The sequence below is a fragment of the Camelus ferus genome, chromosome 16 (assembly GCF_009834535.1).
Source record: "Camelus ferus isolate YT-003-E chromosome 16, BCGSAC_Cfer_1.0, whole genome shotgun sequence".
Classification (NCBI taxonomy): domain Eukaryota; kingdom Metazoa; phylum Chordata; class Mammalia; order Artiodactyla; family Camelidae; genus Camelus; species Camelus ferus.
This window is the reverse complement of record NC_045711.1, coordinates 20116472-20138498: the sequence shown is the minus strand read 5'-3', so window position 1 is coordinate 20138498 and position 22027 is coordinate 20116472. Positions and strand designations below refer to the sequence as shown.

Below are 22027 nucleotides of genomic sequence, written 5' to 3'. Positions count from 1 at the left end.
ATCATTTTGTATCTATTTTTGTTTTATAGTTTGCATAAGATTGATACACAGTGCATAATGTTACCTTATAAAGAAACATACATTCTTCAGTATGCATAACCTTAGAAGTTTACCATTTAGGCACAGAATCAAAAACTTGGAGACAACTTTTCTACTTTGCCCATGTTCTTCAGATACTCTCCACCAGTGGTTCCCAAACCTGAGCATGCACCAGAATCACCTGGCGGGCTTGTGGAAACACAGACTGTTGGGCCTGTTCCCAGCAGCGGGCAGGACCTGAAAATGCAGATGTGCTGATGCTGCTGGTCTGGGAATCACACTTGGACAACCTCTGCTGTAAGCTGCAACAGAAGTAGGTTCTGCCTGAACATGGCAGGTTCCTGACCTGGTAATGCCTCAGCTCACATTCCATCTTCTTCAAGTGCTTTCTCCTGTCAAGATCCCACACCATCTTGAAGGTCCCTTTGAACTGTTAGCACCTCCTTTAAGTTCTTCCTGCTTGATGCAGGCGGAAGTGATCTTAGTCCTTAGAATTTAGGTAGAACTGAGTTGATACCCAGAAAATTCTACTTTGCATTACAGTTTTTTGCATAACTTCACCTTCCCTATTAGATTACAAACCATTTAAAAATGAAGCCTACATTGGCATTGTACTAACGTTTAAAGAGTGAACAACAAGTTCATGCTGCAGAGCACAGGGAACAATATTCGATTTGTAGTAACTTATGTTGAAAAAGAATATGAAAACGAATATATGTATGTTCACGTATGACTGAATCACAGTGCTGTACACCAGAAATTGAGACAACATTGTAAAATGACTGTACTTCAATAAAAACGTATATATTAAAAAAGTGAACAAATGATGTCTGATATGCTTAAAATCCTGCTGAATATTGGTAATAGCAAAAGGTTGGAAATAAATACAACAGCCTAACATAGGAGACCTAGTGAATTAAATCTATGTTGTGCCAAGGCTCAATGTATTATATCTCTGCTCTAAATTCAAACTTCATTGCCTGCTCTATGAAAATGCATCTGAGTCCTTATTTTTTCTGTGCTCTCTGGTGTGATGTTAAGCTTTGTCAATATAGGGTGCCGGAAACACACTCCAGGAGGAAGAGTTTCTCTTCCTGGCTCTGGTTCTGGTTCTGATGTGCTGGATACACAGGCTCCTGCAGTGCATCAGTTTCTCCAGTGTCCAGCTCTTACAGTACACACTGGCCAGCCGCACCCAGCATCCACCACCTTCCCCCGAAACCCATTAAGCGGTTTTGTAGGTTTTGTAGCAGAGAGCTCCCAGTGAGACTGCTGTCAGAGCTGAAGTAAGACATGTACAAGGAAATGTGTTAAAAAGCAAAGAGACTATTAGTGTCTCATCAGAAGAATTTAGGAGCTTAACTGTAGAGATTTTCATTGAAAAGAAAAGATTTGAGTGTCAATAAGAACCATAATTCAAATGAGTTAAAAATCATCATGTGTTTAAATCTGTAATTCATAATGATATTTTTAAAATTCTTTGATCATTTTTGGAGGGAGCTGAGGAACAAACTCGGATGTTTTGAGTGGTTAATAAAGGGAAAGAATCAAGCATTTTTCCTGTCTCTCTTCATGAGATTTACAACAGAATAACCAAATAGTAGGTAAGAAGACTTTCTCATTATGGAAGTATTCCTGATAATAAAAGGAGAAAAAATGATAAGATTAAAACATGACCCTAATGAATGAATAGATCTAGGCTGCTAATTAACATCACAAAAAGGACGGACATTAAAACCTCCTGATGGAATTTCACAACCCATCTATGAAGTAGTCTAGCCAAAAAATTTTCACCTAACTGTGATCAAGCCACTAGAATGTTCTAACTACCCTTTACTGGAAATTCAGAACAAGGGGGCGCTGAAGAACTCCACAAGGATGCAGTCAGCAATTGCTGGAAACCTTACAGGCAAACAACCGATTTCTTTACCATAGTATGCAAGGAGAGAGAGAGGTGGATGGAAACTACAAATTTAAAAGACAAACCAAATGGCTCCACAAAAAAACCTTGACTGGGGACTCCCTATACTATGTTTGTAACTTTCAAGTGAGTCTTAGGGTTTTTTGTTTTTTTCAGAAACAACAAGAAAAAGAATTTTAAGAGAGACTTAAACACACAAACCAATTGAAATATAGGTTAATAAAACATTGAAGCTTATTTAGATCCTGATTGAAACTAAAAGAACGATGAAACGACTGGGAAACCTTGACACTACATGTTTGATGAAATTAATTGTAATTTACTTTTTTCACACAGTATTGTGATTATGTTTTAAAAGTATTAACAAAATATATACAAATGACAACCTAAAAGTATCCTTTTATTCATGCTAATAATTGAAGATGTTTTTTGAGACGTGCTGACAGGGATTTGAGTAATGCAGAGGATTAATCTGGAAGTCAGTTAGGACCTCCTGCATTTAACTGATGCATTTGTAAAAAGAAGTACGAACCTAAAACTATAAACAAAAGTTTTAATGGATAAATACTTAAGATTCTAGTCAGGTTCTGGGACATGGAATAGCCTTAAACGTTTTGCTGAGCTCTATGACCCCGGGGTGAGGAAGAAGGTTCTCGAGATTTCTGAGAACTGCTGGTGTTTGACAGACACGCGCACGCTTTTCCGCAGTCCCCCGAACCCTCCCAGGTGTGTCCCTCATTCCCGGCGGGCTGTACTGAACGTGCACAGCGGTTGGAGCTCAACACCTCCGCTGGCCCCGCGTCCCTAAGGTTTTGCCGAGAGGCGGAGGGCGGACGCAGGTGCAGCGCCTCGCGCCCCCGACGGCGCCACGTGCTCCCGGGCCCGCAGCGCGTGCGCACTGCCGCCACCCCGGCCTACGTGACGCGCCTCGGGCCAGCTATGGCGGCGGGCCGGGAGGCGACATCTCTGCCGGCCCGAACCGGTAGGAAGGCGCGCGTCCGGCGCCCAGCTGACTGGCCCGAGCGCCCGGGAACGACCCCGACCCACCCTCACGACCGTCAGCCTGCTAGCCCCGAGCCAGCAGGCCGCTGAAACCCACGCGAGAACATGTCCGGGCCTCCGCGGGCTCCCGACGGGGCGGAACTGGCTCCGCCCCCGCGCACTCCTATTGGTTCCGAGGGCCGACACGCCCCTTTCCCGCGCTCTCATTGGCCTAGGCAGGGCTCCGTAGCGTGGAGCCGCACCGTCCTCCGCGCGCTCCGATTGGTTTCGGGTTGTGGGGCGCCCGTTCTCCGAGCTCTCATTGGTCGAGCGGAGCCGCTGGGGGTGGGGCCGCGCCAAGGCGACAACAACAAAGGGCGGCGGGTAGCAGGCGGCAGTGACCCGGTCTCTCAGTGCTCTCCGCCGGCTGCGCGCCCGAACCCTCCCGCCCGGACCCGCCCGCCCGGCTCCAGATGAAGTGTGAGCACTGCACGCGGAAGGTGGGCTGCGCGCGCTCGGGGCCGGGGTCGGGGTCGGGGGCCGCGGTAGGGGGCTGGAGGGGACTGCGCTCGCGAAGCCCGGGGCCTCAGGACGTCGGGAGCCCGGCAGCTCCGAACGCCTCTGCCTCCGCACGGTCTCCCGCCAGCGGCTCGCGGCCTCTCTGGGGCGGCGGCGGCTGTGGGGGAGCCGCCGGCGCGTCCGGTTCCCGCCCCCGGGGGCGGCGTGACGACGGCGCGCGCTCGCTCTTTCTGGTTTTCCGCGCGCTTGTCTGTCCTTTTCAAGTACCTTCGAGGCTGGAAGCCCCCAGAAAAAGCAGCCAACCTCTGCCACCGCTCAGGGCACTCGGGCATACACCATTCTTGGTGTGAATGATCGCTACGGCGTCAAAAATGTTTCTGGGGGTGGTTTACCGTATCTAAAAACTTACATACTTATAGTAACGGACCAGTACAGAAGCGCAGGAAGGAAACGTGGGCTGGGCCTCCTGCCACCAGGTGACTGTGACCTCCACGCTTGTCTCTAGGCTCCGATAACCTACTTAACTGTACCGCGCAGGCACAGGGGCTTCTGTTTGTTTTTCAAAATGGGATCGTGTCGTAAATACTACTGCACCACTCGCACGTTCAGTTAGCCTTATGCCAAAGGTGCCTTTTCAGACCATTACATACGCTCCTAGTTCTGAGTGTCCAGGTAGTCAGGCGCTAATTCACCTGTCGTGAGAGACCACCTTCCTTCTAGTTTCCAGTTCCTGCAAACGATGCAGATATCAGGGTGGGTGTGGGTGTGTTAGTGTGTCCACAAGTCCAATTGCTCTTATTTCTGTAGAAAAGATTTCTAGGTGTGAGATTAATTGATCAACAAATACATGCATTTTTTTAATTGAGAGATTAAAAGTTGTTCTTTCACGTGTCCTTTTGCCTTTTTAAGGAATGTAGTAAAAAAACAAAAACTGATGACCAAGAGAATGCATCACTCGATGTATCAAGTCCAGCCCGGGAGGATGGAGAGGCAAGTCGATGTGTCTGTTCTGTGTCAGCTGTAGGAGAAGTAGCTGCTGCTGTTTTTCTTCTCTCGGGGGTCCACATCACCACGTATCTCATTCCTCTAAGAAAGCAAGAAATGAGGGGCTAAAAGCCCCTGCCAGGGCCAGACGTCTGGGGTTGGTGAGTTGGAGGCACACGGTCTTCAAGGTAAGAGTGCACCAAGCCAAGACGCACTGCGTTAGGAGCAGAGAACAGTGTCGTGCTTGGCCGTTCGTTAGGAGCAGGGCTGTGATAGGTAAACCTGCAGGTTTTTTAATAATGGAAAGTTCCACTCTGTAAGATAGGGTTTTAGGAAGACAACTTATAAAATAATTCAAATCTTACAATTCTGTAAGCTTATTTTTCTGGTGGTTTTTTCTCCTAGTTCTTAGTGCTAAAGTTCTTAGCTGGTGGTGATGGTTTATGTTTACTGGATACACACCCTGAGCTTGGTGCTGGAGACAGTGGTTTGTACATGTGCTCTCATTTCTTGCTTAGGATGAGCATTTTAAGCCCCCATTTTACAGAGAGAAGGATGTGGAGGTTAAGGTCGCATATTCCCTCAGAAAGCACTGGTCCCCAGTGGAGGACTGGAGCATTGACACTGTGGGAGAGTAGTCCTAACACGACGCTGAGTTGGCCCGGTGTTGACCTGCCCCCCCTGGTGCACCAGCACCACCCTGAGGCGTGGAGGCTATGGCTCAGTGAGCAGCACCCAGGGCACTGAGGCAGCAGAGAGGCAGGGAGCACCTGGGGCCCTGCAGCCTGGAGCAGAGGGCCTCCCACGCCTGCCCTCTGGCTACATCACCCTGGACAGACATCTAACCCTAGGAGCCCGTTTCCTTATCAGGGACTTGAAGAGTCGGGTTACCTCTCTCCAGGGCTGTGGTGGCCGGGAGATAACGTGTGAACAGGGCCTGAGTGGGTGCCCCACCAGCACGGTGGGTGGACACCCTCGGGTGAGCAGGGCAGGAAGGGGCTGCTGGAGTGGGTCTTGAAGGGTGGTGAGAACTGAGGGGTGGGCGTCGGGATGGGGTGAAAGCTCAACAGGTGCAGGAAGGTGTGGACAGAAGTGAGAGCTTGGGGGAGTGACGGGATGCGGGCCTCCGGCAGAGGAGGGCAGCTTGTGTCCAGGGGACCTCTGCCTCGGGGCAGGGCTGCAGAGAATGAGTGGGCATGGGTGCAGTTAGGAGACCTGCGTCCAGGTGAGCAGGCTCACTTGTAGTGAGATCAGGTTTGAACGGCACAGCTTGGACCTGGACGGCGTGAGGAGGCCGATGCCCATGATCAGCGTGAGCTGCTCCACTTCTGAGCCTCAGGGTGGGGCAGAGCAGTCTGGGGCAGAGCCCCCGAGGAGGAGGGGTGTGGGGGCAGGAAGGCCAGTGGCCAGTTTGACGGTGTTGGCCTGCTCCCGCCCCACCACTCCCTGTGGACCCTGGTACCATCGCAGCCGCAGCACCTGGAGCTGTACGCCAGGCCCGGGTCATCTCGGGTCTTCGCCAGTTTCTTGTATCGTGGTTACTCTGTTCCATTCCCTAAAGAAGCACACATTGCAGAATTTTGTTGAAGAATCAGGCCAAACACTATCTCTGTTTCACAGAAGGGAGAATTCCATAAATTGGCTGACGCCAAGATATTTTTGAGTGACTGCCTGGCCTGTGACAGCTGTGTGACTGCAGAGGAAGGAGTCCAGGTTTCCCAGCAGAACGCCAAGGACTTCCTCCGAGTCCTGAACCTTAATAAGGTACGGCCCCCGGGCAGGAGGCGGGTGAAGGTCAAGGTGGGGCAGGAAGCCTCTGCTGGGACTCGGGGCACGTGTGTGGGCCCTGACCCTGTGTCCCCTGCCGTAGCAGACAGTCTGCAGAGTCACACTCCCTGACTGACCACCGCTGTGGTGGGCACCGCCCCCTGGGCCACCTGGCTGGGAAAGTGGAGGAGCCCCAGGCCGTCCTCAGGGACAGGTTCTGTTCCAGGAGCTCTTCAGTCTGGGGCAGGGCTGTGTCTCTCAGCACGTCCCCGCAGACCTGCTGTCACTCGTATTCCAGGAATGGCTTTCTTGGTCGGAGGACGTGGGAAAGGGAAGAAGGGAAGCGGAAGGCAGACAGTGCTGAAAAGCTCATCACGGTTTGCCTGCACTCTCGCCCAGGCTGCGTGTGTGCTCCTGACCGGGGGTGTGGTGACCTGTGCAGCCCTTGTGGCTTTCTTGGTGGCTTGACTGCAGATAACAGATTTTATCTCTTCCACCTGGGATGCATTTTCTTTTTCTGATGGTGTTGTTTAGGACCTTTAAATCAACCTCAAATAACAGCGGCGATGAAAATAGTGCTGTGTCTTGTTTCATGCTTAAGCAGAAATGCTGGTCAAATGTTCCTGTTAAGTAGACGTTTGCAGAAACTTTTGGCAGATACCCATATCAGTCAGCATTTTTGCTGTAGAGAGTGTGTACCCAACCTCTAACTAGCATAAAAAGAAAATAGTTATTTCATGAAACTGAAAGCTTGAGGGGTAGGTTCTGGGGTTGGGTGAGTCAGTCACTCGGAGCTGTCATCAGGAAACAGCAGCATCTGTTCTGCTCTGGGCTCAGGCTGACCCCTCCTGGTTCCTGGCTCTCTCACAGCAGGTGACATTTGAGTGAGAATTAGTGAGGAGCGAGCCCTCGAAACCCTGGGACAGTGGGACAGGAAGTGAAGTCGGGGCGCCCACCCCCTGCCCCCTCCCCCCGTTAGCACCTGGAACTTGCAGCCCTCGTCCCGCTTCTGGATCTGCGTCCGGGTGCTGTTGGCACCCACTGCAGAAGCCGCATCTGGCTGGCTCAGGCGTCCCAGGAGCTTGTGAGGGCGCCAGAGGTCAGTGTGTGCCAGGTTGGCGCCCCGATGGCGTTGTCAGGCTTCCCGGGTGTCACGTGACAGGGGACCCCATCCAGAGGGACAGGCAGCCTCAGCGTTGTCTCATTTTCCCATGTCAGGTCAGGCCGTCACACCTGAGCTGGGGGTGCGGCTGTGCACAGGTAGACTACGGTGGACGGTGCCTCTGAGCACCACTGTCCGGTCCCCACTTGCCCTAACTTGCCAGCAGTCTGACCTGTACAACCTCTGCCGGGACAGCCTTGCGCCTTCCCTCCCCTCCAGGCTAGCCCATCTGCTTCCGCCCCACGCTGAGTCAGCGTTCTCTGCGCTCACTTCCCTCATACTCTTCAGGGACGTCGTGAGCTAGAAGCATCTGGTTTTAGTTTCAGGGTGTTGGTGGCGTGGTTTCATGCTTGTTTGTATTGTATTTGTTAGAATAACGTACAGAAAATGAGAAGTAGCCACTGCTTAAAAATTTGCCACTGATTTTGACCTGGGCTCGAGCCTCCTGGAGACGGAGCCCAGCGTTCTCACTGTAATGGGTCATTTCAGTTATTTACGGGCCAGTGTTGTACATAGCTTGTTTTTCACTTAAACTTACCCATTTTCTCCAGATGTTTGCATTTGTATGTGATACTAATGTGTGCATTTATGATATAGCATTGATTTTAAGATTGACAAAATCTCTTGGGGTGTCCCTCCCTTTTTTTTAAGTCCTTTTGTTGGGGGGGTTAATTAGCTTGCTTATTCATTTATTTATCTAACGGAGGTACTGGCGATTGAACCCAGGGCCTCATGAGTGCTAAGAACACACTCTACCACTGAACTGTGCCCTCCCCACGGGATGTCTCATCTTTTAATTCTATTTTTTTTTTCTCCTTTTTCCTTAGTTATTATGCTTGCGAGTGTCCTGTCTATTTTATTAGTCTCTCCATAGGACATTTATTACAACCTATTCTAGGCTTTTCACCAAAGTGTCTCATTTTCTCTCCCCATGTAATTACCACGTATGTAACCTTCTTCTCTATTCCTCCTAGAAGTGTGATACCTCTAAGCACAAGGTGGTGGCAGTGTCGGTGTGTCCTCAGTCTCTGCCTTATTTTGCTGCTAAATTCAGCCTCAGTGTGACTGATGCATCCAGAAGACTCTGTGGCTTTCTCAAAAGTCTTGGTGAGGTGCCTTTTGGTATTATTTATAGCAAATGAATTTGATACAGCTTGAGTTTACAACTGCCCTTTTTACCTCTGGAGTTCAATTTTCAAGGGCCCAGGGTAGATAAGAACTCCCATGAGAGTCTTGTGGAACGTAAGAGGACCCTGCCCTGCCCCAGGGTAGGCAGGTGTCCCTCACCCCGTTGCCATGCAGATGGGTATTGTGTTCCGGCCGAAGCTGGCCGCCCGGGAATGGCAAGTGACCATTTTAGGGCAGCTCGCTGGGGCCATGCGGGACCCATGCGGGACCCACACTTGCCTAGCAACCTCGACTGCCCGGCTCTTGGAGGCCACGGGGGATTTGTTTGGTGGAGAATACCACCTGCGATGCTTTGGAAGCTCTCGAGCAGAGCAGAAGGGGTGGGCTGTGTCCTTGGTGTGAGGAATGAGAAGGATCATCGTTCAGGGCACAAGGACTTAAATGTGAGTGAATTCTGGACTCATACTGAGTCAAAGGGCAGTAAGATGCTCCCAGACTAGAACCCCGCCCTTCCCCCTACCCCGGGAGCCTGCAGATCCCTGGCCCCTCCTTTCCCAGCCCCTCCTGCCCCAAGAGCTGCGGGCTCAGAGGAGGAGAACTTGAGCCATTTGCCGAATAACAGTCTTTACGATTCGATGCCTCAGTAGGTTTTTTAAGACTTAAACGTGTTGGGCGTTACTAATATAATAAAATGGCTCAACGTCCTGGGCCAGCCCGCCTGCCTTGCTGCTCTGTGCACAGTGTGCCACAACCAAAACTAAGGCCACAGCGTGGTCTCCTGAGGTCACTCCTTAACGCTTTTAATCTTAAAAAGCCTAAGCTTACCTTAGCTTTACCAAAGACCCAGGTCATTAGGTGCTGTATCTTCTTGTAGTGACAGGCCCTATCTTAGGAGGGAGTTATTTTTTAAGTAAATAATCAGGTATTATATCTTAGTATTAATAAAGGAAACACACCTACAGTGAAGCTGATTTTTTAATGTAACTATCTCAGATGACAGTATTTACAGTATTTTTTTTAAGGACAATTGGCTGTTTTTAAGGTTTAGACTGGCTGCAGATATTAAAGTTACTTGTTTAATTTATTTCATTGCAGTTATTGAAAGTGCACGCTTTTGTCTTAGGCTTATTTTCCAGTATTAAGAAAACTCATCTGCAGCAGCACGGGTGGACTTGGAGGGTGTTAGCCAAGTGAAGTGAGTCACACAGAGAAACACAACTGCTGTGTGGTATCACATGTGGAGGCTGAAAAACAAAACAAGCTAGTGAACATAACAGAAAAGAAAACACAGAGAACAGACTAGCGGTTCTCTGGGGGTGCGAGGGGGTGGAGGGGTCAGAGGTGCGAACTGCCGTGTGCGGACTGAGCTGCAAGGATGTGCGCACCGCATGGGGAACCGAGCCAGGGTTTGTCGCGTCTGTGGGCGGGGCATAAGCTTCAAAGTTGTGAATCACTGTGTCGTGTGCTTGTCGTATATAATACTGTATATCAGCTATACTTCAGTTTAGAAACTTGCTAAGAAAAAGGTAGCTAGTTAAAAATCAACATGAAAATGAAGACCGTTGTAAAGGTGTGCTCAGCAGTTTACTCCTTTTACTTGCTTTGCGGATCCCAAAGACCCTTACAGGCTGCAGCTAACTCAGCCAGCGAGCTGGAAGACAATGCTGCTTGTGCGGGGGAGTGAGTGCCCCGTTCACTTGCACCTGGAGCGGCGTGAGGCATTTGTGTTGGTGCAGGTGTGGAGAGAGAGGAAGCAGGAGGGAACGGGTGTGTTGTGTTGTGGAGGGTGAGCATGCTGCGGCTGGAGTGACCGGCGTGGTCCTGGGTGGGCAGGGAGCGTCTGTCCCCCCAGGTCGGCCCTGGGAAGCTGAGCCCGAGGGCGGAGCCTGCATCCTGGGACGTGGAGCCGAGCGCGCCTCTCTCCCCACAGGGGTGCGCTTCGTCTTTGACACCACGATCGCCGCAGACTTCAGTGTCCTGGAGAGCCAGAAGGAGTTTGTGCGCCGTTTCCGCCGGCACAGCGAGGAGGAGCCAACGCTGCCCATGCTGACGTCCGCCTGTCCTGGTGAGCACGGCCACGGGGTGCCGCCCAGTGGTCGGGGGGCGGCGGGGAGCTTGGGCCTGGAGCAGTTTCATGTCACCCAGCATGTTTGTTGATTCTGGGTGGTTTGGTGGGGAGACCTGACAGCTGAGTGTTAATTTCTTGTCTTCGTCTGTCCATATTTCTGAAGTTGAGACAAACGTGTTACGTATTAAGGGAAATAAATCTACTTACTCTTTGAAGTATTAAATATTTCATAAACATTTCAGATGTCCACATAATCATGGGTGATGTGGCAAGCACTCCCGCACCCTCTGCCCGCTGAAGTAGAAATTCTACAGCAACAGTGTTTCTTTATGTCGATACTGGATCCGCCCCGGCGCACATCTCAACCCGTCTTTACTTAGATTTCATGGAGTCTGGTGCCTGAGGTGCAGGGAAACTTTATCACAGCTTTTTTTTAATTCTGGAAAAATAGAAGTTTTGGAATAAGAACACGTTTACAGACGAAGCCGAAGGGAGGAAGGAATTGCGCTGGTGACGCTCGGGGAAGTCACTTCTGGCGCAGTCGGGGCCGTGGGGGTGTGGGAAAGCTGCTGTCCGGGCTGCGTGAGCTCCGGGGTTCTGTTGTTCTGTGACGTTCCTGGTCTCTTCCTCCCATCACAGTTTCAGATTTCTCTAGCATTTTACGCGTCACCCATCAATCGTTAGGGTTATGATTTAATAAGTTGGAATGTTGACGCTGTGGTTGCTTAGAATTTGGAAATACTTTCCACCCACTTATAAAACCATGGAGAGGAAATTCGCCATCTGTCCAAGAGGGCCATGGGTTGATTCATTAACTGGGCTGTGTTGTTCAGTGGCCCGCGGGCAGGCGGAGGTGCTCAGCGTCTGTTTCCGGTGTGTGGCTTGTCCTCCTGGAAAGGTGACTCCCAGGTGGACGCTCCCAGTGAGGGTCGGCCCTGGGATGTCGGGTCCAGACTTCCTGCCCGCATTCCCATCACAGGAGTATTCCTGTGCTCTCCTGACACCAGACAGCAGCTGGTGCCGGGTTCCTTGGGTGGAGCCCAGGACGGGAGCCTCCACTGCCGGCCGGAGCTGACGCTGCTTGGGGTGGGCGACAAGCAGTGGTTGATGCCCGCGGGGACCCATGAGCCCTGTGCCCGGAGCAAACGCAGCGCGCAGTCCGTACAGGGCCCGCCTCCTCACGCAGTCGTCCTGGGCCACAGCCCGGCGCTCCCCTCCCCTGGCCTGGCATTGCTGCATCCGTGGTCCCTTCAGGCTGTTCAGGGCTGTTTCCTTGTGGGTTTGGAGCTTCTGGAGTGTCCTTCCGAGGTAATGATGCATTTTCCTCCTGAGGCTCTTTCCACCTAAGTCGGTGGAAACTAAAACTTGTTCAGTTTGCTCCGCCTCTCACGTTCAGGGAGATGAGGTGAGATCTGGTTCAACACTAACCTCTTCTACAATTTGGCGTCAGCACTTTGCTTCCCTGTGACAACCTGGGGGAACAGGGGCAACATCAGGATCGATGGTTCAGCCTGGCATGCAGAATCTGGCTTGGTGTCCGCTCGCGGGGCCCCTCCATCCAGTGCTGCTTCCTCGGACTGACTGGAGGGCGGTGCGTCCAGGCCAGGGCGGGGGCGTCTGGGTGGCCCTCACTGCCCACAGACTGCCTGGGCCTCGCCCCCCAGTACCCACCTTTGCACCTCTACCTAAGGGGCTGAGGGCTTGAACACTCGGCCCCAGAGGCACCCTTGGGCCTTGGACTGTGTGGGACCCACGGGGTGCTCGTCGAGCTGAGGTGCGGGAGTCGTGTCTTCAGCCTGGCAGAGCGTCTCTGAGCGCGCCACCCTCTGTGTCTTCACAGAGGCCCCTGAGAAGGGCGGGTGGTCTGAGGGTAGGATGTGCTCCCCCAAAGCTAAGGCCCCAGGTCAGCGCCTGTAGCAGACTCTGAGCAGATGTCCTGGGGAGAGTGCTGGCCTGTCTGGCCTCGGGTGCCCGGTGCTGTGGACCTGTGACCCTGTCCCCCCATGTCCTGCTGGGCCTTTTCCACCCTGGCCGCCTGGAGGACCGTCACAGCACAAAGCTGGGTGGGCCAGAGGGCGAGTCTGCCAATGGCCCTGGAGCTGAGCCGAGGGTGGGCAGGGGCCTTACACAGCCACACCCGCGGTAGGAGCAGCTTTGGGCCCCGAACACTCCAGCAGCGGCTCTCCTCGGGCTTTGGCTGGTCACCGTGGGCATTTCCTGAGGGTGCCGGGCCTGCAAGCAGATGACGGCCATGGTGTCCGTTTACTCAGATGGGATCTTCAGGCTGCTGCCTGCTGCCCCTCCCCCGCAGGGCGGGCCTGGGGAGTTGGCTGCCCAGGGGTCTGGTGGGCAGCTCGTCACCAGGCTTCTGTCACCCACTCACCCTCCTGATGCTGCAGTGTACTCGCCCGTCCGTGGGGCCAGTAGTGTCACCAGACACCCTCCTCGCCTGGCCGTGCCCAGTGGGAGAAGCAAGACCAGCCCAGCTCCTGCACGATGAGCTGCTGGCCGTGTGGTCCGCTGACCCCTCTGACCTGTGTCCAGACCTGGAAACTAGGCCAGCAGCGGTGCCCCCAGTCAGCGACTCGGGGGAAATGCTTAGAACACATCTTGGGCCTGTCACGGGTGCATCGTGGATGGTGCTGTTCACGGAGTGTCTCTCTGGGGTGTGGACTTCTTGTAGCTCGTTGTCCTGAAAGGGGGCAGTTGTCGGGCTGCTCGCCTCCAGCAGGAGTGTGAAGCTGCCCCGCGGCCAGCCGTCCCGGCTGTGAGAGCTTTGCTGCCAGCGCGGTGCAGCTGGAGCCATGCGGCGCAGGAGCTGCCTCGCAGCTGCTCCTCCAGGCTTGTTCCCCTCACTTTGGGGGACCTGCTACCCCAGCTCCTTCCATCCTGCTGCACTGTCCTCTCTGGGCTGGGGCACCTTCCAGTCAAGCAGCAAAGGCTCCTGGGGTTCCCGTGGCTGAGCCATGAGAAGAGGTGGTTCGTTGGGGAGTCTGTGACACACCCCAGAGGAGGCCAAAGGAAAGGGTATCCTGGCTTCACCCTGAGTAGAGCAGTCATGAGGAGCTGACGGGCCCTTCCCTCCCCAGGCTGGGTCCGATACGCTGAGCGGGTGCTAGGCCACCCCGTCACCCCTCACCTCTGCACTGCCAAGTCTCCCCAGCAGATCATGGGATCTCTGGTGAAGGACTACTTTGCCAGACGGCAGGTAAGCCAGCCCCTTCCCAAAGGGCCCCCGTGAGCAGGTGCACGAGCCGCGGGGCAGGGGGAGGTGCCCCGAGTGTGAGGACAGGCCCTGAGCTCACACTGATGGAAGCCTGGCCTTTCCCGCAGACCTCGGGAGCCTCGGCACGTGGGCGGCCTCCTCGCGAGCCGCTCTGTCCTCATGCAGGAAGGGCTCCCGGCCCGCCTGGCCCTGCCGTTCTCCTTTCCAGGGCCCTCAACACCCTGGGTGTGGCACCCCCTCTTCAGCGGTCCCTTGCCCTCTGTGGTCTGACTCTGGCCCCCAGCATGTGATCCGGGTTTGCCTCCGGGACTCGGGCAGTACCCAGGCCTGGGTCCTGCTGGAGCCCCCGCCGCCAGTGCCACACACAATGTGGCCCCCGCCTGTGGCCTGCTTCCCAGCCGTTGGGGTGCCCGCGTTGCCCTCTGTCAGGTGGTCAGGCGCTGGGGGACCAGGGAAGACAGTAGAGGTCCAGGTCATTCAAATGCCTGAAACCGGCTTAAACAGCTACACACACTTGGGGCGGACTATTAGCTTAGCCGTGGGGGCTTTTCTTAACAGTTTCCTCATTAAGTCAACACAGTCAGAAATTGCAGAAACATGATGTTGGCGTGTGTTCCACTGGGGACAGGAAAGTGACCCACGGGACGTTCTGCCTGTGCTTGCGCGCCCCGGACGTCTGGAGGAACCAGGTGTTTCTCGGCCCTCAGTGCTGCCGGGCCTGCTGGGGGGACGTGCTTCCCCAGAGCTGTGACAAGGGCCGGCTTCCTGCTCAGGCTCTGCCCGGGGTGAGGCCTTTCCACTTAGGCCTCCCCAGAAGGGCATGTGGCACCCTGGCCTTGCCACCGATTCCAGCTCAGCCACGAGCATGCAGGGGGCGGCCCAGTTGCCTGGGAAGTGTCTGGAAAGAAGGAAGATCTGTGGCCGAGCATTCACTTTGAGTCCAGCAGTGGCTTCTCATGACCATGTTTGGTCCCCACATGTAGGTTGAGGGGAAGTGGGCCAGCTCCTGGCTCCTTCCTGAGTCCTCAGGCTGCCAGGGCTGTCTGCTAACCCAGTGCATTCAGCTGCCTCCCCGCCGCTCCCTGGCTCTCTCCGCAGAACCTGTCCCCAGACAAGATTTTCCACGTCATCGTGGCCCCGTGCTACGACAGGAAGCTGGAGGCCCTGCAGGAAGATGTGCTCACGGCCTCACGTGGGTCTCGGGGTGCTGACTGCGTGCTGACCTCAGGTGAGGACAGGGCCGCCCAGACAGGAGCACACAGAGTGCACACAGAGTGCCCAGGGACATTGTTGGTGGCTTCCCCGCGGGGGGCCTTGCTCTTGGACTTGCCCAGAGAGCCCGCGCACCTCTCGGTGTTGGGCAGGAGTGATTCCTCAGAATCCCCCAGAGCCAGTCAGTCGAGAGGGGGTAACTTAAATCTTTGCTGGCCTGGGTGGGGGTACTTTGAACAGCTTGAAAACAAGCCCCCATGGTGTGGAGGCGGAGGGCTGGCTCTCGGGCCACTTTGAGGGCAGTGACCCTCCGCAAGTCCCCTGGCTGGGGAAAGGTCTCCACTGCCAGGTTCCTGTGGACAGTGACGGGTGAGCGGGTGGAGAGAGCCACCGCCTCGGCCTGTCTCACCTCAGCTGATGGGTCGTCTTGGGAAACACAGGCATCCTTTCTCTGAACGCACTGGGCTCTGCTCGTGACCTTCAGTCTTCTCTCACACCTGACGGCACAGCAGTCGATGCAGGATTCACTCTTTCTCTCAGGGGTTTTGTTTTCTCAGGAGCCCTCGAAGCAAAGAGAGGCCCGAAAGTGGTCCTGGGTCACCACTGGTCTCACGGCAGGCAGCTGTTGTCCTGTCCACACGAGGGGTCACACACAAAAGCTTTCAGCTCAGGAAACAAAGCCACAGGGAGATTGTTTGCAGAAGCCCCCCATTGCAGGGGCACAAAGAGAAACTCGTCTCTTTACTGACATTTCATTGGTGCTACTTTGCTACCTTTGCATCCAAAGTCACCTTAAGCAACAGCCCCCTCAGGGAAAAGGCTCCTGAGCGGTGCGGGCCGTGTCCTCTTCTTTGTAGGTGAAGTCGCTCAGATGATGGAGCAAAGCGGCCTCTCAGTGAGAGACGCTGCCCTGGACACTCTGTAAGTGGCCTTGCGGGGAGGGGCACCTTGGGGGGTTCCTCCTGTGTGACCTTGTGACCTCTGCCAGGGCCTCCCCGCTTGACGATGAGGCCACACGCAGCACTGAGGCCTAGGTGTGGGGCAGCCCCTGAGGGCCCCTTCCTCCGTCGCTCCCCCACGACCCTCAGCTCTGAACTGAGCGTGGGCAGCGCCCTGGCGTGGACACCATTCACTGGGTGTCGGGGGCCCCGTGGTTCCCGTGGTCTGACATGGGGGCCACACGTTTGCATACCAGCACCCCCTTTTCTGAACTTCACGTGTTCCTGGCGTCGTATCGGGACCTGTGGGGGATGAAGGGCCTTCTGGACACAGAGTGGCTCCTTCAGGTCCCTGTGCACTGAGAGCAGCAGGCTGGGTTTCTGCCTTGACAGCGTCCCTGCAGCACCTTGTGTCCCAGGGCTCAGAGCACATGGGCTGCACGGCAGGTCCCCCCCGGTGGTGACATCAGGACCACGTGTGGCCCTTGTGTGGAAGGCGTCTGAGGTCCGTAGGCTGCAAGCAGCTGGGGTGCCTGTGCCCAGAGCCGGGCCCAGGATGACCCAGAGGCCTCGTCTGGCCGGACGCAGGTGGCGGGCCCTTTCAAGTGTTGTGAAGCACGCACAGCCGAAGGTGCGGAGCCAGGTGGGCAGCACTGGGTGTGCTGCCTGCAGGCTCGGACCAGGCTGCGGGCGGCACTCTGTGTTGGCCAGTGAAACTCAGTACATAGGAGGTTTTTGCCCGAAGTATAAATATCTGTAAAGGGTTTCATGGCCTTGGATGGTAAGCCAGGGGGTCTGATTTCACTCTTGCTGCCCTCCTGGTGAGGTTTGGAGATGTGGAGGGGCAGGTGAGGCGCCACGACGGAGCCAGCCCTGATGCGCACCTGGGGCACATCTTCAGACACGCGGCCAAGGAGCTGTTCAACGAGGACGTGGGGGAGCTCACCTACCGCTCCTTGAGGTGCGTGGGGCTGGGGTGCCCTGCCTGCCTGTGTGGTCGGCACTGCCCACCGGGACAGACTGGCCAAAGCTAACTGCACGTGCCCTCGGGGTGGGGGACGCTGTCTGTCGGGTTTACACCAGTAGAGGTAGAAAGGCCTTTCTCACATCATTCACAGACTTTTAAAGTTTGCTGATAGGCCAGACATGGACTGCAAAACATCCTCAAGCCACAGACACAGGGGATCCAGATCACAGTCCGCCTTGTCGCCTTCTTAGGAACAGAGACTTCCAGGAGGTCACCCTCGAGAAGAGCGGGAAGGTTCTGCTGCGCTTTGCTGCTGCGTACGGCTTTCGGAACATCCAGAATGTGGTCTTGAAGCTGAAGAAGGGCAAGTTCCCGTATCACTGTGTGGAGGTCCTCGCCTGTGCTGGGGGTAAGACTTTGGGGGCCGGCCCCGCCACCGCCCACCAAGTCACTCAGCCCGCTGGCCTTGCAGGAGCCTGGATGCTTCCCTGGTGGTTGTGGCCTGTCCCCTCCCCTAACACCCACACGGAGGAGGGAGCAGGCAGGCAGGTGTTGCCTTGCAAACCCTTTTGGGGACATGGTCCCAGGGAAGAGTCGCTGTCTAGGTGGCACCAGGTGAGCGCCGGCTGGTGTGGCAGCTTGTATGGAGGGCTCCTGACTGGTGGCGTTGTGGCCCGTGGGAACCGAGGCTCCCCAGCAGCTTGAGTGGCCCCACGCTTCCAGCCTGGTTCTGTCCCCAAGTGATGGAGGCCCAGGAGGGGCAGGGGCCCCTGGGAGGACTTGACCCTGTGGCCCATCTGACTCGGAGATGGGGGTCAGGGCATCCGGGCCATCCTGGGTGGGCAGCCCACGGGGTACCAGGTGGAATTTGGGGAGTAAAGGGTGGATCCAGGCGCGAGATGAGTTTGAGGAAAGGCGGCCCCCGGTGGGGGGTGACTGAGGGCAGGCAGAGAGTGGGGCACTGGCTGGGGGCACGGGCATCCTCGGAGACCTTGTCCAGGGGCCAGGGCGTGGAGGACAGGTCCTGTGGCCCACACCAAGGACTGGACAGGAGGTGTGGATGAGGGGGTAGCAGGTGAGCTATGAGCTTTGGGGTCCAGACGGGGCCTCCCACACCTGCATGCCAGTCAGGGTGGAGGCTGGGTGTGCTCACCTGTGCCCTGAGCTAGAGCAGTGGCCAGGGAGCGGGGCCTGGGGAGCAGAGACGTGAGACCCACAGGGCAGCTGTTAGGTGCTGCCAACGGGTAAGTGGAGGGAAGCCTGGCCCGGGTGGAAATTCGCTGCAGGTTGTTTTAAATGAGCTTCTGTCCTGTAAATCACGACAGCCATCTAGGGCGTTGGAGAAAAGCAGCAGCAGGGTGTAGGAGGCATGTTCCTTTTCAGGCCGCAGTGTCTGGGTGTCCGGGCCAGGTACCCGTCCCATCCCCTCCCCTCCCCGGCACAGCCCAGATGCAAACCTGCACACTAAGGCGTTAGGCTGACCCCAGTGATTTAGCTGTTCGTTAATAATTTCTGTGCTCTTCTGATTTTGATACATTTTAAGAGAAATTGCAAATCCAGATTTGCATACATAGCCAGCCAGCTCTCAGAGGCCGGCGTGTTATTTCAGTGTGGGGTGAGAGCGTCTGTGAGGAGTTCCACAGGAGAGGGTGGGGGCCTGGGTTGGGCCTCCGGCCACGAGGTGTACGCCGACGCCCTTCCTCGGTCCAGAGTCGTCTTCCCTTTGGATGGAAGCGGGGAAAGAGCAAGCTCCCGTGTGTTTCAGGGTGCCTCAGTGGCAGAGGCCAGGCGCAGACGGAGGAGGGGCGCGCGGACAAGGCCCTGCTGCAGAGGATGAAGGGCATCTACGCGGACGTCCCCGTGCGGCCCCCTGAGACGAGCGCCCACGTGCAGGAGCTGTACCAGGAATGGCTGGACGGCGCCGACTCCCCCCGCGTCCAGGAGGCCCTGCACACCGCGCGCCCGGGCCCGGGCCACCCTGCTAACAGCCGAGACATCAAGTGGTGAAGACACGGGAGGCGGGAGGCGGCCTGTCCGCGGCTGGAGGACAGGGGCCGCCGGTGTGGGCGTCAGAGGCACTCAGAAAGGGAACGGCTCAGCTCTTCTCTCATGACTTTGGTTCTTCCGACTCCTCTGTCCCCACCTGTCGCCGCCCCTCCCTTGGCTCCACGTGGTGCTGGCCTCGTCGCGTATGTGAGATCAGGGTGTCCTACCCTGAGAGGAGAGTTGCTCCAGTTTGAGCATTCTTTTATTGTTAGACTGAGAAAATCCCAAAGAGCAAAAATGGAGACAGACGCCTGTTTTTAGGCTTAATGAAATCCGAAAAGTGTCCCGTGAAGAGCTGAGACCCCAGCAGTTCTGAGTCACAGGCCCTGCAGTCTGGCATGGAAGCGGCGGGCGGCAGGGGCCACGGGTCGTGGTCGGCCGGTGGGCTCACGCTTTGACCTTCTGTTACTCCTGACAGTGTTTTTGCCAGAATGCGAATAAACCGCATCGTTTTGGAATCAGGGCCCATATACAAATTGGGATTTCCAGCTTTTCTTGAGAAGTACCAGCCGCAGGGGGCCGCATGCCTCCTGCTCCAGTAGCCAGACCGGCCGAGGGGCCCTGTGCGCTCTGGCAACTTACTGCCCCAACTTCCACGTTTAGTCTTTCAGTGAACTCACCTTGGCAGGGGAGGCCTGGGCAAGGCGATGAGTGTTACGGACAGACAGAGAGGGACCTCCCTGCTTGGGCTGGGCTGTGCGGTCAGCCTCCCGGGTCCCTCCCGGGGGTGGGTCAAGCAGGTGATAGCCCTTTGACCCTGAACGTGGGAGAGGCACCTGCCCGATGGTCCGGCCTCCCTTCCAGCTCCTCCCCGACATCTTCCCTCCCACCCGGGCCTGGCGTGTCCACTGGGCTCAGGGACGCTCTCCGTGTGCTCCTGACAAGACTCTCCCCCAGCCCATGCTGCTCGAGGGAGCTCGCCTTAAAGATGGAAGAGAGAAAGCCGCTGACCCACAGCCAGACAGAAAGGGCTAGCAAACAGCCAGAAACGACAGAATCGTGAAACTCCATGTCAGGGATCATCCCATGAAAGGAAGGACGTCTGTGAATAGGCCTAGAGTTGGTTTTTCAAAGCATCTGGGTTCTGCTGACACGAGTGCTGGCGTCCTCAGGCCCCTGAGTGCTGTAAGACCCCCGCGTGTCAGACCCCTTCGTCTTACTCTGCTGCGTCGTGCCTGTGTGGCTCTCTGCGTTGACAACTGGATATGTTGTGTGAAGTTGTATATTTTTTGCTTTCAATCTATATTCAGTTGGTTGCTGTGTCTACAGTAACTGACTGTAGAATAAACAGTTGAAGGGTGCCTGGGGTGGAGAGTGTGTCCCCAGCCGGGGTCCCCCGCCCCGATCTCAGAGCAGGAGAGCGTCCTTCCCGACCCCCTCCACGGGCCCGGTGCCAGGAGCTGGGGAGGGCGGCTCTTGCTTGAAAAGCCACCTCTTGCAGCATTTGGAGGCCAGGGCCCAGGCTGAGGGGCTGGGTGTGGTCACGTGCGGTGTCTGACCCATGGCCCAGCTCACCTTGGGTTGCGGCTACGTGAGAGGAAAGTGGAGGGAGAATTTGTTTCCCTCATCACCTGACTCAGGCAGATGGACGGCCCCATGGTCTGGGGGGGTGCGCCCTGGGGAGTGTCTGCCAGTGAGAGGCGCCATCCCAGCGTGAGGAGGGGACAGGATAGGTCCAGGTGCATGTCACATGCGGCAGCCGCTCTGCAGGGACGCTGTTGTCTGAGTTCTGGTGCCCCTGACACCTCCTGTGGACCGTGAACAGGGCCCAGAGGTTTGTGCGTGTTCTGGTCATCTTGGTGAGCGTTCTCCAGTACCCGTGCTCTGGACCACATCGGCCCAGATATCTCAGTTCCGTTTCCAGCGGGCCTGTGAGCTTGGGCCAGTTCCAGTGAGTGTAAGACGTTGGTCCTTCCTCCTCAGCTTTGCTGGAACCAGGACTGGAGTCCAGCCACTGCCCACTGGACTGACGTCGGACTGACGCTGACCTCGAGTGTGGAGCCAGGGCAGTACCTGCTGTAGGCTGTTACACGACTGACATAAGGTGTCGTGTGGCCTCAGCGCTGAGCGCAGGAGCTTCTGGACACACCCCTGCAGTGAGGAGACACGGTCAGGGTCAGATGCATTAGGTGACCACCAGACCTGGGCTTCCTCAGCGGGGGGGCCCAGCACCAGTGCTGACACGCCACCTCCCTCCACACAGGCTTTGTTCCCGCTCGGACCAGGAAGCCCAGCACTTGTCTGAAGCAAATGCCCCTCGGCTCTGATGTTCAGGGAGAAGGGCCCCTGTGCTTCCTGAGTAAGGCGACGCCCTATGTTCTGAGACCAGGAAAGCCGGTGCCAGACAGAAGTCTGACTTTTAAATGGAAATCAAGTCACACATGCACACACGTGCATACACGTGTGTGCACACATGCAGAAGTATAGCTGTGCTGTGTGTGTATATGTACGCATGAACACGTTCGTACAGACCATGTACAGACTTGTATGCACAGGCACACAACGCATACACACACACGCGGTGCAAGCATATACAGACACTGTATACGTACACGTGCGCACATGTAAGCACATCCTCATGACCGTGTGGGTGGGCAGATGGCTTAGGAACTGGTGTCAGTGACAGCAGGTGCACCTGAGGGCAGTGTCTCTCTCAAGAGGCTTTCCTACGACGGTGGCCACACTGGTGCCCAGTGGGCAGTACGTGAAAGGCACTCTTTCCTGCATTTCCATGAAGAGTGAACAGTCTGCACTGAAACTCACCAGTGGAGAAGCTAAGTCATTGTCCTGACCTGGGATTCCAGAGGTTACAAGGTGCATCATGGGAAAGCTCAGAACAAAACAGCGTGAGCCCCTTGGATCCCTTTTTTTAAAGGTAAGCTAGAGAGGGGAAAAAGCAACATTAGAAAGAACAAAGAAGGGGGAGGGTATAGCTCCGTGGCACAAGATCCTGGATTCAATCCCTAGTACCTCTCAAAATTTTTTTAACTAGTTTAAAAAATTGCTTTATAAAATAAAGTGGGCTTTTAAGTTCTCCCTTGCATTTGGCAAGAGAGGGAAAAAAAAAAT

General features: G+C 55.5%; 1 protein-coding gene across 1 annotated transcript; it reads left to right on the top strand.

The window, feature by feature from the left end:
• Positions 1-3284: 3284 nt before the first annotated feature.
• NARF (nuclear prelamin A recognition factor) lies at positions 3285-20259 on the top strand. Its single transcript, XM_032499094.1, has 11 exons — positions 3285-3441; positions 4370-4450; positions 6065-6208; positions 8348-8480; positions 10432-10566; positions 13659-13777; positions 14894-15023; positions 15865-15928; positions 16772-16906; positions 17164-17321; positions 18678-20259. The coding sequence occupies exons 1-11, from the start codon at positions 3415-3417 to the stop codon at positions 18917-18919; spliced, it is 1368 nt and encodes a 455-aa protein (XP_032354985.1). The 5' UTR covers positions 3285-3414; the 3' UTR covers positions 18920-20259.
• Positions 20260-22027: the final 1768 nt, after the last annotated feature.